The sequence below is a fragment of the Miscanthus floridulus genome, chromosome 4, assembly GCF_019320115.1.
Source record: "Miscanthus floridulus cultivar M001 chromosome 4, ASM1932011v1, whole genome shotgun sequence".
NCBI lineage: Eukaryota > Viridiplantae > Streptophyta > Magnoliopsida > Poales > Poaceae > Miscanthus > Miscanthus floridulus.
The window spans coordinates 93,132,179-93,149,523 of NC_089583.1; the positions used below are offsets into that span (position 1 = coordinate 93,132,179).

At 54.5% G+C, this 17,345-nt stretch overlaps 1 protein-coding gene and 1 pseudogene across 1 annotated transcript; both read left to right on the forward strand.

Moving 5' to 3' along the window:
- The first annotated feature begins 1,191 nt into the window (after positions 1-1,191).
- Positions 1,192-2,409, forward strand: LOC136552139 (transcription factor MYC2-like). The gene has a single exon (XM_066543681.1). It carries the CDS (start codon positions 1,244-1,246, stop codon positions 2,099-2,101), a length of 858 nt encoding a protein of 285 aa, XP_066399778.1. The 5' UTR covers positions 1,192-1,243; the 3' UTR covers positions 2,102-2,409.
- Positions 2,410-16,234: 13,825 nt separating this feature from the next.
- LOC136552140 (transcription factor MYC2-like) lies at positions 16,235-17,088 on the forward strand (annotated as a pseudogene).
- The last annotated feature ends 257 nt before the right edge of the window (positions 17,089-17,345 follow it).

The following is a 17,345-nucleotide window of genomic DNA, read 5'->3' on the forward strand; positions in this document are numbered from 1 at the left end:
TCATAAAAGTGGGTTCTGAGGCAAGAACAGGGGAACAACTACTGCGGATACTATGTTTGTGAGTTCATCATGGCGTACGCAAAAAGAACTCCTGAAGAGATCCTCAAATTACGTTATATAAATATATGTATATATTCACAATTTCTTTTGTTGCTCATATATATATATAAGTAATCACGTGACCAATACACACATATATATATATATTAATACTTTTCCTTTAACTTTTATTAAAGACTCTATGGTTGAAGGAAAAAGTCATACGACGCGACCAACTGAAAGCAATTCAAGAGACCATAATAGGATTTCTTAATGACCAGGTCCTCAACCCCGCCGGCGAGTTCTATAATGACGTCAACGAAACATGAAAGCCAAACCAGATGGAGTGAATTTGTTATCCCAAGGATATAATAGAATATACAATGTAAGCTTTATTTTATATATATATATATATATTATATGTATATAAAACAACGTACAATATATGTATATGCATGTAATATATACGTTAGTTTCATACTTTAGTTTGTACAAAATGTTCGAACATTATAAACGTGTAGAATACGTATATTACTAGCAGCGTAGAATGCGTATTCGAAAACCTATTCGAAAACCAAAACGAATCATCAATTGAAAATAAAAATAAAAAAAGAAAAAAAAAGAAACATTTAGTCCCGGTTAGTAATACCAACCGGGACTAAAGGGCCACCCCGCGTGGCCAGACCGGGAGGCCTCTTTAGTCCCGGTTGGTCTTACCAACCGGGACTAAAGGTAAAGAAGGGACCTTTTAGTCCCGGATTCATGCTCCCGATTAGAAAATCAGGACTAAAGAATTTTTCAACCGAGAGTAAACCCCGTTTCTGTACTATATGTACATAGCTAGAAGAACTTAATTTATTTTGAGACGAACCCGAGTATAGTTTATTGTTTGACCAACTCCTGTCACGTTCTCACCGTGTGGTGTGGTGTGGTGTGGTGTAGTCGTATCGAGTAAATTATACATTTCTAAAATCTGGTGGACAAGCAAAGTTTCCCATTCCCATTCCCAACTCCCAACTTCCCCAGCTGCCAGAGCCTCCCTGTTGGCAACAAAAGTAGGTAGCCGAGGTCCTAAATGCAAATGTATCGCCGGCACTATAAAAGCAGAACCCTATATGCTAACATGCTACTACAGGCAAGCAGTGCCGCACACCCACGCTGGCACTTGAGGTTCAGTCACCATATAGGCAGGCCGTACGTGACAATGGACGACCTGCTCTCCCCGCCCTCGCCGCCATCCTTCTTCTCCCACGCCGGCCTCCACCCAGTCATCGAGTTCGCCTCCTGTGAGGTCCCCGAGCAATGGCTGCTCGACGACGTCGTCGTGGCCAAGAACGAGGGCTACGACGACGTGGACGACCTGTGGCCCGTGGGGAGCTCGCTCTCCCCAGACTCTGAGCTCACCGAGCAGCCGCTTCCTCGCCAGCCACCGCCGCCGCCGCAGCAAGCGGAGCTGAGCGTCGTCAAGGCTCCGGCGCAGCCGCGCCCCGGGAAGCGGCGGGGGCGGAAGCCCGGGCCCCGCCCGGACGGCCCCACCGTCAGCCACGTGGAGGCCGAGCGCCAGCGCCGGGAGAAGCTGAACCGGCGGTTCTGCGACCTCCGCGCCGCCGTCCCCACCGTATCGCGCATGGACAAGGCCTCCCTCCTCGCGGACGCCGCCGCCTACATCGCGGAGCTGCGCGCCCGCATCGCGAGGCTCGAGGCCGAGTCCAGGCGGGCCGCCGCGGCGAGGTGGGAGCCCGCCGCCGTAGCCGCCGCCGCCGCCTGCAGAGTTCATGAGGGACCGGGAGCCGGCGGCGGCGCCGACGAGGCGGTGGAGGTGCGGATGCTGGGGCCGGACGCTGCCGCGGTGCGCGCGACGAGCGCGGCCCCGCACGCGCCCGCACGGCTGATGAGCGCGCTCCGGTCTCTGGAGCTGCACGTGCAGCACGCCTGCGTGACCCGCGTGAACGGCATGACCGTGCAGGACGTCGTGGTTGACGTGGCTACCCCGATGCAGGACGACGACGACGGCCTCCGCGCCGCGCTGCTCCAGATGATGCAGGACAGCGCGGCTACCTAGCTAGCTAGTGCTGGCCACTAGCCAGATCGTAGAGCTAGCTCGCCGGCCGATCTCAACCAGTCGTCATCTCACTCTCCGTACGTAACGTAACATCACTCGCGTCACGTACAAGCAGTGCGAAAATGTCGCGGGTCAGGTCAGGGTAAGTAGATGCTAATGTTGATTTAGAGGCTAAAACGACCACGATGGACGATCGTGACGTACTAATATCCATTGCATTGTGTGCGCTCTGGAATCTCGATGTTGTCTCTGCCTGTCCATGGAATAAAGTGTATGTTAGCTATGTAGCTACTATTGAAGAGGGCTTGGATCCTGTCTGAACATCATCACATCTCATGATTCATTCAAATAACCAAATAGGTTACCCAATAATGATTGGCCATGGTGTGCGTATATATACACGTACTGTTTTGTTTGGATGTAGTCGAATTCGTATCAATCTATATGTGTTGGGATGAATTTAAGTTTAACTTTTACAACTCAACACATATGAATCGATATGAATCCAATAGCATCCAAACAAGTTGAACATGTCAACGACATGTGTAGTAGACTGAATTAATTAATTTTATTGTTGTACGGTTTGTTAAAATTATTATAGCGTGTATACTACTACGGATAGAAAGACGTATCTGTTTTGCTGCCCATGTCAGCTTCATATACACAAACGTGCTGGGAGCTTCTTCATTTCTTCAATCAGAGCGGGATCTAGCCTTGATCCATTCATTGATAAAGTAGTCTTCAGGTGCAGTTTAATTACTTATACCTTTGGAATCGACGGTAGATTTGTTCTTGCTTTATCAATTTGCAGCTGTACAGTAGTAGATCCGGTTTATTATCTGGGCCAAATTAAAAAGAAGCGTGTGTAGCCATTGTATATATCTACTATGCTATACTCTCCTTCATCATTCAAATATACATTTACTACGTCAGAGTGGAACCTGACTTTAGCCAATTGAGCTTAGCAGAATGTTCACCTAACTACCTAGATTCAAGTCCTCGAGTTAACATAGGTGTTCACATTTTGCTAGATTTATTCTAGGATTTAGATACATATTCCTTTTAGTCGTAGACAATGTGCCCATGTAGGTGTGGGTGTCGACGTCTGCGCTGTGTCATTCACAAAAGAAAACAAGTTACCTGACGGTTCTGTAAAGACGACCGTACTCAACAATTGTATTTTCAGGCGCGGTTGTCTATGGCAGAACCGCCCCTAGAAATGGATACGTTTTTAGGGGTGGTCTTTCTTAAGTGAACTGCCTCTGAAAATTGATTTCCAGCAACGGTTATGAAACTACATTGCCTCTCACCAAGGTTAGACGCAGTGTCCTAAGTCATCCGTCTCTGTTCGAAAAGAGAGACGTCTGTAAAAATCATTTATGTACTAGTGTTAGAAGCCGTCATTGCCTTATTTCCTTTTTCAGACCTTCTCTTGCTTTTTGTCGTGCATTTTCTTTTGTAGACAGATAAGTGAATCTACAACCTTAGCTTTTTTTCTCTTCTGTGAGTGCTTAGTACTAACAATAAAAATTTTAAGTTAGGCATTCCCAGCCCACCGACAAAGAAAAGCCTGTGGTTTTGGATCTTGGTCATACTATGAGTTTATGTATCGGGTTAATAGACCCGGGGTCCCTCGCGGACCAGCTTCTCCGCAAAGGCTCAGCCCAAGCAGACAGCGCGCAACTCATGGGCCGGCCTAAGTGTCTAAAACAACAGGCCAGGAGGGCGGTCCAGTGACCGACCGGAAGGTCAGGCCGAGGAGGAACAGCGCCCGCTTGTCGACTCCGGCCCACCTCTCCGACCGGAGCGCTCACTTCGGTCTCCAGCGCCTCCGGACGGTCTCTTCGACCGGAAGGCCTGGCAAAGCACTACCTCCGACTCCGACCCCACATCTCCGACCAGGGTATGCAAAGACCCTGCTCACTACTCTTCTCCGACTGGCGCAACCAGAGCCGACTGGGACCAACCGACCGGGGACGCCCGCCCGGAAGGGACCAGAGAACAAACGGAGAAAGCAAGACAAGGCGCTCAAGTCAAACCATGATACTAGGGACCATACCCTATCACCTACAGGAACAATACTCTGTAACCGCCCTGACACAAATAATATTGTAGGCGCCGACATTTTCCTCTACAGTTGTGGGCGCCATTAACTCCCATACAGTAAGGCCCCCACATGCCTCTGGGCATCGACACTATTGCGGGCGTCAGGATTTACCGTACCAAGTGAACATGGTGAGACTCCTCACAAGCCTCTGGGCATCAACAGTATATGCAGGTGCCGACATCTGCCATACCCGAAACAAGATGATGTAACCTCCCACATACAACCGACATGCAATAGTGTTGTGGGCGCCTACCATCCTCCTGTACCCGCCAGCGTGGGCAACAAGACATAGAAGCATGCGAACTCTCTCCCTCTCACTTGTAAGGCCATCCCCTTCATCTATAAAAGGGGATGCGCTCTCTCCCAAAAGACTAAGTTGATTCAAGTTCATACAAGTTATTCTAGATTCATTAGATCAACCAAGTTCACTAGCTCACAACCACAGAACCGCCAGGTTTGAACCTAAGAACACGCTTGAACACTTAGCTCATAGAGGAGCTCCTGTCACTCTCAGCCTTTCCGACCGGACCTCTCGTGCACCCTATCTTTCTCCTTCTTGTTTGTAACCCCACTACAAACTTCGAGCACCTGAGCTCAGGAATAAAGTCACTGGCCGACTCAAACTGGACGTAGGGCATGTTGCCTGAACCAGTATAAACCCTGTGTCATTGAGTGCAAGGCGACCTCCGATCACAACGTACGACAAAACTACAAATATTTACTTGTTGGTCACTTTCTGCACCGACAGTTGGCGCCGTCCATGAGGAAGACGTTATATGTTCAACACTTTTTGGTCATCGGATGACCCACTTTTCCACCACCCTCGCCGTGGCGGGCTCTGGCAATTCGATTGGCTTCGGCTCACTGGAGTTTCCTACGCTCTCACCTATTGGGATGTGGGTTCCACCCATCTTTGAGCCATCCTAGGCCTTCCTCCTCAGAAGCCTAGACTTCATCGCTGACCGGCTCAGCGTACTACACCTCCGCGAGGAGGCACTTGTCCCGGCACTCGTCAGAGGGGCGCCCTCCATCGACTCCAGGACGCACGACTTCAATGACGCGGCATCTGCACGCCATTCCGAGCAAACTCTCTGCTCAAACCCCACTGTAAGTAATATGCGTATTGTTATTTACTCTTTATCTACTATCTCCCGCTGATCATCCAGAGGGACTATACTGCCCACGCCACGAACACCGTACGTTCGGTTCCCCTATGGCCTCGTGCCCCCTGTGGATGCATATGCTCGGGGGCTCCGAAGGATGCTGGCACCATCCCCCCTCACATCCGAATTCGTGGGAATGGCTAGCCATGCTCCTGCCACTCTCCACGAACTCCCGGATGACGAGGGTGAGAGCAACGGCTCCAGCATCGGTGACGTGGCACCTCACCACCGTCCATCCTAGGAGTGTGCTATGGCGGACGCTCCGAGATAGCCACTGGTGGTTGTGGAATCTGCACAGGCTCACACCCCTTTGGACCCATGTGCGGGGGCCCTCATGTCTGCATAGGCGCACGCCATGGAATTACGACAACGGCGGCAGAACCAGTCGTCGCCTGTGGTGGCACATTCGGTATAGCACATTGCGCCCCATGTGCATGGCCTGGCAGGTGGCGCCCAGGGTCACGCCCGTCAGGTTCAACACGACATCATGAATGAGGGGAATGATCTCCCACAGTTCGCTCGGGCTAGCCAGAACATCGTCGCTGCAGCAATGCTTCTGTGCGCCGTTCCTGAGCCCGTCGACCCCCAGGAGCGGGCAGTCTACCGGAACCTTCGAGTTCTAGTAGAAGCCGCCGCTATTCAACAGGCGGAAAGCTCTGCATCACGACTCTGACATGCGCCCTCTCTCCCCACCAGGGGAACGGGGACGTGCCAGATGGATCGCTCCATCCTCTCGCTGCTATAGCCGCTAGGTATGGCTCGGGGGGCAGCAACCGCGCCACGGTCTGACCTGGCGCCTACTTCCCACCGACTACTGGTACACGAGCGGCCCGGTCCACACCAGGATGCTCGTAGCATTGTCAGCAACCGGCATTGGGCTCGGCACGATGATGATGTCCACCGAGCGGCGGCAAGAGCAGGCGACATGGATCCCAGCTGAACCATCAAGGGGAGCGGTGAAACGTGCCCCAGGCACGATCACCAACCGGACGACTAGAGTCCCAGCCCTACGGGTCCAGGGCCGTGGGCCTTTGACCGGTGTATCCGGAGAGCGCCATTCCCACAGCGCTTCCGACCGTCCACCACCATCACCAAGTACACCAAGGAGACAAACCCTGGTATTTGGCTTGAAGATTTCTGGCTCGCCTGCCGAGTCGGAGGGTTGGATGATGACTATTTCATCATTCAATATCTCCCCATCTATGTGGGGGAACATGTTCAGGCATGGCTTGAATTCCTCCCACACGACAGCATCCACAACTGGGCGGATCTCAAGAGGGTCTTCGTCAGGAATTTCCAAGGGACGTATGTCTGCCCTAGGAACACCTAAGACCTCAAGAGTTGCCAAGAGGAGCCTAGCGAGTTCCTGCGGGACTACATTCGTAGGTTCTCCCAATGATGCAACTCCCTCCCTGATGTCATCGACGCAGACGTCATCAGCGTGTTCCTCTCTAGGACGACCTACGAGTCCCTAATCCACAAGCTTGGATGCCTAAAGCCCCGTACCACCCACGACCTGCTCGACATCGCCACTAACCACGCCTTCGGCAAGGAAGCAGCCGGAGCGGTCTTCAATGGAGGCCGGGACAAAGGCAAGGCCAAGCGCATGGACCAAGATGAGAGCCCCTCCACACAGAGGGGCAAGAAGAACAAAAAGGACTGACGCTGACTGGACAACACCGTGTTGGTTGCTGCAACTAACTGCACGGGCAAGCAGCCCAACAGGCCCCGCTTGACCATTTCAATAAGCTCATAGATAGCCCGTGCACCAACCATGCCTACCCCATCATACACCTCTACAAGGATTGTGAGCTCCTCAAACGTTTCCAATGATAGGCCGGTGGGCCGAAAGAAGGGGACGGCAAAGAGGCGGCAGCCAAGAAAGGAGGCGCGGTGGGCAAGGATAGAGATGGTTTCCCCAACGTCGATGAATGCATCATGATCTTCGGTGGATCCGACGCCATCTAGTCTAAGCGCCAGCACAAGGTACGCTATAGGGAAGCATACGCCGCCGAGACAGTCGTCCCCTCCTTCCTCAGCTGGTCGGAATCTCCTATCATCTTCGATCAGAGGGACCATCCCTCCCACATCGTGAGACCGGGATGCTACCCACTCATTATTGATCCCATCATCCGAAAGAAGTGCCTCACCAAGGTGCTAATGGACGGAGGCAGCGGCCTCAACATCCTCTATGTCGACACCCTCGATGCCATACGCATCCCCCGATCAGAGCTCTGCCTGGCGGGCTCTCCCTTCCATAGAGTGATCCTGGGAGCGCAGGCATACCCGCTCGGGTAGATCAACATGCCCATCATGTTCGGCAGCCAAGCCAACTTCTGCTCGGAGGTTCTCACCTTCGAAGTGGTGGACTTTCTAGGATCCTACCATGCCATCTTGGGGCGGCCATGCTACGCCAAATTCATGGTAATCCCCAACTACACCTACCTCAAGCTAAAGATGTCGAGACTGAACAACATCATCACCATGAGCAGCGCCTTCTCGCACGCCTTCATGTGCGACCGCGAGCACTATGAGCTCACCACTACGATCATCAACTCGTCCGAGCTCCTGTGGCTCAGGGAATCACTGATCCTGGTAGTCCCAGACTGCAACCAACCAACCTCCTCGATGGCCTTTCGACCGCTCAAGGAAACCAAGGCAGTGGGAATCGACCTCACCGACCCAACCAAGATGGTTCAGATCAGGACCCAGCTCCCGACCAAATAGGAATGCGAGCTCATCGACTTCCTTCGTAACAACCGTGATGTCTTCACATGGTAGCCTTCTGACATGCTAGGCATACCACGGGGGGTCGCTGAGCACGCATTGTGCCTCATCCCAGGCTTGAAGCCCACCAAGCAATGCCTGCGTCGCTTCGACAACGAGAGGCACAGGGCCATAGGCAAAGAGATTGCCAAACTCCTTGCAGCCGGATTCATCAGAGAGGTATTCCACTCTGACTGGCTTACCAATCCTGTTCTTGTTAAAAAGAAGATCGGGAAGTGGAGAATGTGCGTTGAGTATATGGGCCTCAACAAAGCGTGTCTGAAGGATCACTTTCCTTTGCCGTGCATAGACCAGATAGTCGACTCCACCTCGGGTTGTAAGATCCTCTCCTTTCTGGATGCCTACTCAAGCTATCACCAGATCACGATGAAAGAGTCTGATCAGCTCATAACCTCATTAATCACCCTGTATGGTTCATACTACTATGTAACCATGCCATTCAGCTTGAAGAACGCTGGCGCCACCTACTAGAGGTGCATGCAGCAATGCTTCACCAACCAAATCGACCCGCTCGATCAGCCTAACCAAACCGAGTGGCCAAGACCAATGATCGCCGTCTATGTTGATGACATAGTGGTCAAAACAGCTCAAGCCTATGACCTAATCGCAAACTTGGCCATGACATTCACGAACCTCTAAAGGTTCAACATCAGGCTGAATCCCGAAAAATGTGTTTTCGAGGTTCCAAACGGAAAGCTGCTAGGATACATTGTGTCTGAGTGCGGCATCGAGGCCAACCCCAAAAAAATCACGGCCATCTCCAACATGGGTCCCATACACAACGTCAAGGGCGTGCAAAGGCTCACCGGCTGTCTAGCTACCCTAAGTTGATTCATCTCCTAGCTTAACGGACGGGGGATGCCACTCTAAAAGCTCCTCAAAAAGATAGACACTATCGTCTGGACTGAGAAAGTCTAGCAGGCCCTAGAGAGCCTCAAAGTGTCCCTGACGTCAGCCCGATCCTTATCGCTCCCAAACAAGGAGAACCCCTTCTCCTCTACATCGTGGCCAGCAACCATGTGGTAAGCGTCGCGCTGGTCATCGAAAGGGAGGAGCCAGGACACCAACTTAAGGTCTAGCGGCCCGTATACTTCATCAACGAAGTACTCGCTGACCCGAAGGTCCGGTACCCCTAGGTGCAGAAACTCCTATATGCCATGCTGATGGTGACCCGAAAGCTCCTGCACTACTTCACCGACCACGAAGTCATGGTCATCACTTCATACCCACCCGGGGACATCATCCGCAACCACGATGCCGCAGGATGGATCTCTAAGTGGGCACTCAAACTCATGGGCCACGACATGAGGTACATCCCCCGTACCGCCATTAAATCTCAGGCTCTCGCGGATTTTGTCATCGAATGGATAGAGGTACAGCTACCGACCCTAGATGTCACCCACGAGTACTGGACAATGTACTTCAACAGGTCTGTAATGGCACCTAGCTCGGGGGCTGGAGTGGTTTTGATCTCCCCGGACAGGAATAGGCTCCACTATGCCATCCGCCTCCACTTTTTAGCCTCAAACAACGCCACGAAGTACAAGGCCCTCATCAATAGACTATGCATCGCCATCGAGCTCGGTGCTACATGACTCTACGTTCACGACGACTTAGAGCTAGTCGTTGATCAGGTCATGAAGGAGTCCTCCTGCAAAAGCCCCCTCATGGTAGCATACTGCCAAGAGGTGCCAAGCTCGAGGACAAATTCTAGGGGATCAAGCTACATCACGTCCCTCGAAGGGACAACAATGCCGCCGATTTTCTTATAAAATTGGCTGCCAGGAGGGATCCATCCCCAAGCAGGGTCTTCATCAATGACGTCCACGAGCTATCTGCCCGCATCTTGGATGGTCCGATTCAGACACACCCCGATGCCCAGCCAGCGCTCGGGGGCTCCGACCCCACACCAAGCCAGCACCCGGGGGCTTCGACCCCAACGCCAAGTTGGCGCTCGGGGGCTCCGATCCCAGAACCTCCATGACGACATCACCTGCAAATGTCGTCGTATTGGCACTCGGTCAAACCGACTGGCGAGTGCCACTACTCACCTACCTCCTTGAGAAGGTTCTCCCACCCGAAAGGACTAAAGCCTGACGAATCACTCGATGCGCTAAGACCTTCGTCGCGCTCGGTGATGAGCTCTACAAATATAGTCCATTAGGAGTGCTCATGAAGTGTGTCCCCACCACCCAGGGGAAGCAGCTCCTCCTCGAGGTCCATGCCAGGATTTGCGAACATCATGCGGCCCCAAGGTCACTGGTCGGAAAAGCCTTTCACCAAGGTTTTTACTGGCCCACCACACTACGAGATGCAGAGGAGGTCGTTCATAGGTGTGAAGGATGCCAGTTCTACGCCCGGCAAACCCATTTGCCGACACAAGAGCTCTGAACCATCCCCATCACCAGGCCATTCGTGGTCTGGGGCCTCGACATGGTGGGGCCCCTCAAAAAGGGCCTAGGTAGCTTTAGTCACCTACTCATAGCAGTCGACAAGTTCACCAAGTGGATAGAGGCCAAGCCCATTACCAACATCCGCTCAGAGGTTGTAGTCAAATTCTTCCTCGACATCATCTACTTGTTTGGCGTTCCTAACTGTATCATCACTGACCACGAGACTAACTTTATCAGAAAAAAGTTCCTAGACTTCAGCGATGGATATGGCATCAGGATTGACTGGGCCTTGGTCGGACATCCACGAACTAACGATCAGGTCAAACGTGCCAATGGCATGGTCCTCCAAGGACTTAAGTCATGCATCTTCGATCGACTCAACAAGTATGCCGGGTGATGGGTTGCAGAGGTCCCAGCGATCCTCTAGAGCCTAAGAACGACCCCAAACCGATCCATAGGGTTTATACCCTTCTTCCTGGCCTACGGAGCTGAGGCAGTGCTGCCCTCCGACCTCAACCATGGCACCCCAAGAGTGAAGGCTTTCGACTACGATCGAGCTATGGAGGCTCAACAAGATGTAGTCAACCTGCTCGAAGAGGCCCGCAAGACGACCGTCATCTGCTCCGCTCGATACCAACAAACCCTCCACAGGTACCACGAAAGGAAGATCAGTGGGAGCATACTCGAAGTCGGCGATCTCGTACTCCGGAGGACCCAATCAACGAAGGAAAAACACAAGCTCTCTCCACCATGAGAAGGGCCCTATATGGTGACTGAAGTAATCCGATCGGGCACCTACTGACTAGAGGACAACAACGGCAACGTTCTCACCAACACTTAGAACATTGAACAGCTACGTCGTTTTTCCCCTAAATTTGGTCTAACTGCTTTTTAGTCAACACTTGCCCCTATAAAGCACCCCAGCCCGAACACTTTCAGCCCAGGTTGCTCAGGGGCTCCATAAGGGTACAATACTGAATACTACCTCTCATTTTTACTCCCTTTTTTACTGACACATGGTAAACAACTTCGTCCCTGAACGAAAGCACATTCTTTTTCCTTCAATTGCCCTACGTAACTTTTGTTCTTACTACTAACCGAACGCACCCCGCCATGACCTATGGTTACGAGCAGCCAAGCCCCATGGGCCATGCCTAGGCTCTTAAAAAAGCTATAGCCTATGAAACTAACGGGCAGGTACGAAAAAGAAAGGACAAAAAACAAAAGATACGCTAGGATAAAAACAAGGAACGGACAGTGATTTCTATCAAAAAACAATACTGATGTATTCATTGATACAAGAAACACACCGAGAGACAGGAAGGGAGCGAAGGGATGCCCCATGTAGGCCATGCTGACTCCATCATGAACAACAAGCATGGGTCCCGGTCGGACATTTCCAACTAGAGCTCTCCAAACCCCGTCACTCGGGTCATCAAGGTAACACTACCAAAGCCCCTCTATTTCTTTATAATCATTTCATATATCCATATGCGCATTCATTCCATACGCCCGTGCCTCCTAGACAATTCGGGCCCTGAATCGCCCGGGGGCTCGAGAACTAAGCATCGCACGTGTAGCAAAATGCATCACAACGCTCTGTGTTGCGTCACAAAGCGACAGTTGCCTCATTCAATATGAGCAACAACAGAGCTAGGGAAGAAAAACACAGATGAGCCCTATGTGGCCCTCGCCCAGTCTGGCAGACAGGGTCATCTCAACCTTCTTGTTCGATCCTAAACCTATTGCTAAGCCCACTGAATCTCCATAGAGGGGAGGCCGTTAGGCCACCCGGGTCGATCTCTAGAATGACCCAGGCATCTGTCGGGTTGCAGGTAAAGGAGCAGTGGAATGTCACAAGAGAGCTATGCCAACCCCATCACGAACGACGGATCCAGATTCCACTCGATCATACCCATTAGTGAACTCACCGAGCGTGTCACTCGAGCCCGAGCGATCGGGACAAGCGACAAAACTCAGCCCCTCCGGTTGTGAGGAAACGAGGACGGGGTAACACACACAACTCAAACCGACCCCTACTAAAGCCCAATGGGGCTTGAGGGCTCAAGACACAAAATGCCTGGGTCTGTGACCCTGAACTCGCTCCATCAGGATCCATGACTCTAACTCGCCCGATCCCATGGCACGCACCGCCGCCAGGATCAGCGAGCTCCGTCTTGCCCAATCCCTAAACTAACTAACTAACTACCTTGGCTACGTGGGCTGCATCGACGCTAGGATCCGTGAGCACCGCCTTGCCGCCTCACCCGATCCCTAAACTAACTAACTAACTAACTGCCTCGGCTGCGCGGGCTGCACCGACGCCAGGATCCACGAGCACCACCTTGCCGCCTCGCCCGATCCCTTAACTAACTAACTAACTACCTTGGCTGCGTGGGCTGCACCGACGCCAAGATCTGCGAGCACCGCCTTGCCGCCTCGCCCGATCCAAAAAAAAACTATCTCGGTTACGTGGGCTGCACCGGGGCCAGGATCCATGACTCTGACTCGATGAATCCCATGGTGCGCACCAATGCCAGGATCCACGAGCTCTAACTCGTCTGATCCCTAAGATTAACTTCCTCGCCTGGTCCCATGGCGTGCACCGACGCCAGGATGCACAAGCTCTGTCTCACCCAATCCCTTGAAACTAACCGCCTCGGCTGTGCAACGACGCCTTGGTCGATGACTCCGTCTCGACTAAAAAACACGCACACACGCCCGCTAAAACAAACATCCCCTAGACGGTTCTGCCCGAACTGCCCGGGGGCTCAGGGGCTACACCCGCGGGTGCGCTCGCACGTACCCGCTGACAAAACGAAAACCTCCCCCGCTGGCAACACGGAAAACGCCCAGACAGTTCTACCAGAACCGCCCGGGGGCTCGGGGGTTATACCCACAGGTGCGCTCACGCGCAACCGCCGTCGAGACAAAAAAAACCCAAACGATTCTACCCGAGTTGCCCAGGGGCTCGGGGGCTCCTGTTGGGTTCATAAACCCAGGGTCCCTCGCGAACTAGCTTCCCCGCAAAGGCTCGGCCCAAGCAGACAGCGCGCAACTCATGGGCCGGCCCAAGTGTCTAAAACAACAGGCCAGGAGGGTGGTCTAGTCACCGACCGAAAGGTCAGACCGAGGAGGAACAACGCCCGCTTACCGACTCCGGCCCGCCTCTCCGACCGGAGCGCTCACTTCGGTCTCCAGCGCCTTCGGACAGTCTCTCCGACTAGAAGGCCTGGCAAAGCACTACCTCCGACTCCGACCCCACGTCTCCAACCGGGGTATGCAAAGACCCTGCTCACTGCTCTTCTCCGACTAGCGCAACCAAAGCCGACTGGGACCAACCGACCGGGGACGCCCGCCCGGAAGGGACCAAGGAATGAACAGAGAAAGCAAGACAAGGCGCTCAGGTCAAACCATGATACCAGGGACCATACCCTGTCACCTACAGGAACAGTACTCTGTAACCGCCCTGACACAATCAGTATTGTAGGCGCCGACATTTTCTTCTACAGTATTATGGGCGTCGTTAACTCCCATATGGTAAGCCCCCCACATGCCTCTGGGCATCGACAGTGTTGCGAGCGCTGGGATTTACCGTACCAAGTGAATATGGTGAGACTCCTCACATGCCTCTAGGCATCAACAGTATATACAGGTTCCGACATCTGCCATACCTGAAACAAGATGATGTAACCTTCGACATACAACTGACATCAAACAGTGTTGTGGGCGCCTACCATCCTCTTGTACCCGCCGGCGTGGGCAACAAGAATTAGAAGCATACGAACTCTCTCCCTCTCACTTATAAGGCCATCCCCTTCATCTATAAAAGGGGATGTGCTCTCTCTCAAGAGACTGAGTTGATTCAAGTTCATACAAGTCATTCTAGATTCATTAGATCAACCAAGTTCACTAGCTCACAACCACAGAACCGCCAGGTTCGGACCTCAAGCACACGCTTGAACACTTAGCTTATAGAGGAGCTCATGTCGCTCTCAGCCCTTCCGACCGGAGCCGACCGGACCTCTCGTGCACCTCATCTTTCTCCTTCTCATTTGTAACCCCAATGCAAACTTCGAGCACCTAGGCTCAGGAATAAAGTCACCGACTGACTCAAACTGAACGTAGGGCACGTTGCCTGAACCAGTATAAACCCTGTGTCATTGAGTGCAAGGCCACCTCCGATCACAACGTACGGCAAAACTACAAATATTTACTTGTTGGTCACTTTCTGCACCGACATTATGACTCATGACCACAATGTAGAAGCTCCTTGGGGATATAAGTTTTTTCTTGAGAGATTTTGAGCTGTCATCTTTAGGTAAATGCCCTCATTTGAAAGACTTCTTTTTTGTAGAAGGTCTCCATTATTCAAGGCCTTCTATTGCAAGGATTTCCAAGAAAGCAAAGTCACAGGAGTTTAGGTTTACTAGTCAGGCCAGCTCTCTGATTTTTTTTAATAAAATATTGGAACGTAAACGCTTATGTGTGCTTGAATTGGATGGATATTTGGTCGTTGATCGAGGAGCGACCTATTCCTAAGTACGATAATTTATTTAGGGAAATTTTGCTACCGGACATGCCAAGTGACCCCTCTTTGCTAGCGGGCATGCAAAATTTGACGATTTGTTGGTGGACACTCTGGTTCCTTACAAATTTGCTGGTGGACACCGGACCGAATAAAATATTCATTTCCGAGCTTTCGAGGAGAGAGAAGCACGGGAAATGTCCTTTCTGCCCCTGGCTGTTTCTTCTACCTTGGTCTCCTTCCTCTGGCCGCGACGCAGGGCCACCTTCAGTGAGAGCCGCCAGTGCCTGTGGCCGCCGGACCACCTCTAGCAGCTCCGCCGTGGCCTCGCGGGCGCACGCGAGCAGCCGCTCCGCCACGGCCTCGCCGGCGCGCGCGACCAGCCGGTCCGTCGCGGCCTCGCGGGCACGCGCGCGAGTAGCAGCTCCGCCGTGTCCTCGCGGGTGCACGAGCAGCAGCTCCGCCGTGGCCTCGCGGGCAGGCACGCGAGCAGCAGCTCCGCCGCGGCCTCGCCGGCACGGGTGAGCAGCCGGTCCGCATGGCCTCATGGGCACGCGTGCGAGCTGCGGCTCCGCCATGGCCTCGCCGGCACGCGCGAGCAGCAGCTCCGTGGCCTCGTGGGGGCGTGCGAACAGCCGCTCCGCCACGGCCTCGCCGGCGCGCGTGAGCAGCCGGTCCGCACGGCCTTGTGGGCACGTGCCCGAGCAGCCGCTCCGCCATGGCCTCGCCGGAGCGCGCGAGCAGCAGCTCTGCCGCGGCCTCGCGGGCGAGCATGCGAGCAGCGCGAGAGCAGCCGCTCCGCCACGGCCTCGCCGGCGCGCGAGAGCAGCAGCTCTGCCGCGGCCTCGTGGGGGCGCGCGAACAGCCGCTCCGCCACGGCCTCGCCGGCGTGCGCGAGCAGCCGGTCCGCACGGCCTCGTGGGCACGCGCCCGAGCTGCGGTTCCGCCATGGCCTCGCCGACGCGCGCGAGCAGCAGCTCCGCCGCGGCGCGGGCATGTGTGCGCCACCGTGGCCGGGAAGCCTCCTCCGGCCGGGAACAGCGGCGGCCGCGGCTCGCTGACGAGGACCGCGTCGCTACTACAGGCAAGCAGATGCCGCACACCCACGTGGCACTTGAGGTTCAGTCACCATATAGGCAGGCCTCGTACGTGACAATGGACGACCTGCTCTCCCCGCCCTCGCCGCCATCCTTCTTCTCCCACGCCGGCCTCCACCCAGTCATCGAGTTCGCCTCCTGTGAGGTCCCGAGCAATGGCTGCTCGACGACGTCGTCGTGGCCAAGAACGAGGGCTACGACGACGTGGACCGGACCTGTGGCCCGTGGGGAGCTCGCTCTCCCCAGACTCTGAGCTCACCGAGCAGCCGCTTCCTCGCCAGCCACCGCCGCCGCCGCAGCAAGCGGAGTGAGCGTCGTCAAGGCTCCGGCGCAGCCGCGCCCCGGGAAGCGGGGGGCGGGAAGCCGGGCCCCGCCCGGACGGCCCCACCGTCAGCCACGTGGAGGCCGAGCGCCAGCGCCGGGAGAAGCTGAACCGGCGGTTCTGCGGACCTCCGCGCCGCCGTCCCCACCGTATCGCGCATGGACAAGGCCTCCCTCCTCGCGGACGCCGCCGCCTACATCGCGGAGCTGCGCGCCCGCATCGCGAGGCTCGAGGCCGAGTCCAGGCGGGCCGCCGCGGCGAGGTGGGAGCCCGCCGCCGTAGCCGCCGCCGCCGCCTGCAGAGTTCATGAGGGACCGGGAGCCGGCGGCGGGGCCGACGAGGCGGTGGAGGTGCGGATGCTGGGGCCGGACGCTGCCGCGGTGCGCGCGACGAGCGCGGCCCCGCACGCGCCCGCACGGCTGATGAGCGCGCTCCGGTCTCTGGAGCTGCACGTGCAGCAGCCTGCGTGACCCGCGTGAACGGCATGACGTGCAGGACGTCGTGGTTGACGTGGCTACCCGATGCAGGACGACGACGACGGCCTCCGCGCCGCGCTGCTCCAGATGATGCAGGACAGCGCGGCTACCTAGCTAGCTAGTGCTGCCACTAGCCAGATCGTAGAGCTAGCTCGCCGGCCGATCTCAACCAGTCGTCATCTCACTCTCCGTACGTAACGTAACATCACTCGCGTCACGTACAAGCAGTGCGAAAATGTCGCGGGTCAGGTCAGGGTAAGTAGATGCTAATGTTGATTTAGAGGCTAAAACGACCACGATGGACGATCGTGACGTACTAATATCCATTGCATTGTGTGCGCTCTGGAATCTCGATGTGTCTCTGCCTGTCC

What these genes read in the sequence shown, in the direction of transcription:
- LOC136552139 (XM_066543681.1), top strand. Translation starts at nt 1,244, where the DNA reads ATGGACGACCTGCTCTCCCCGCCCTCGCCGCCATCCTTCTTCTCCCAC.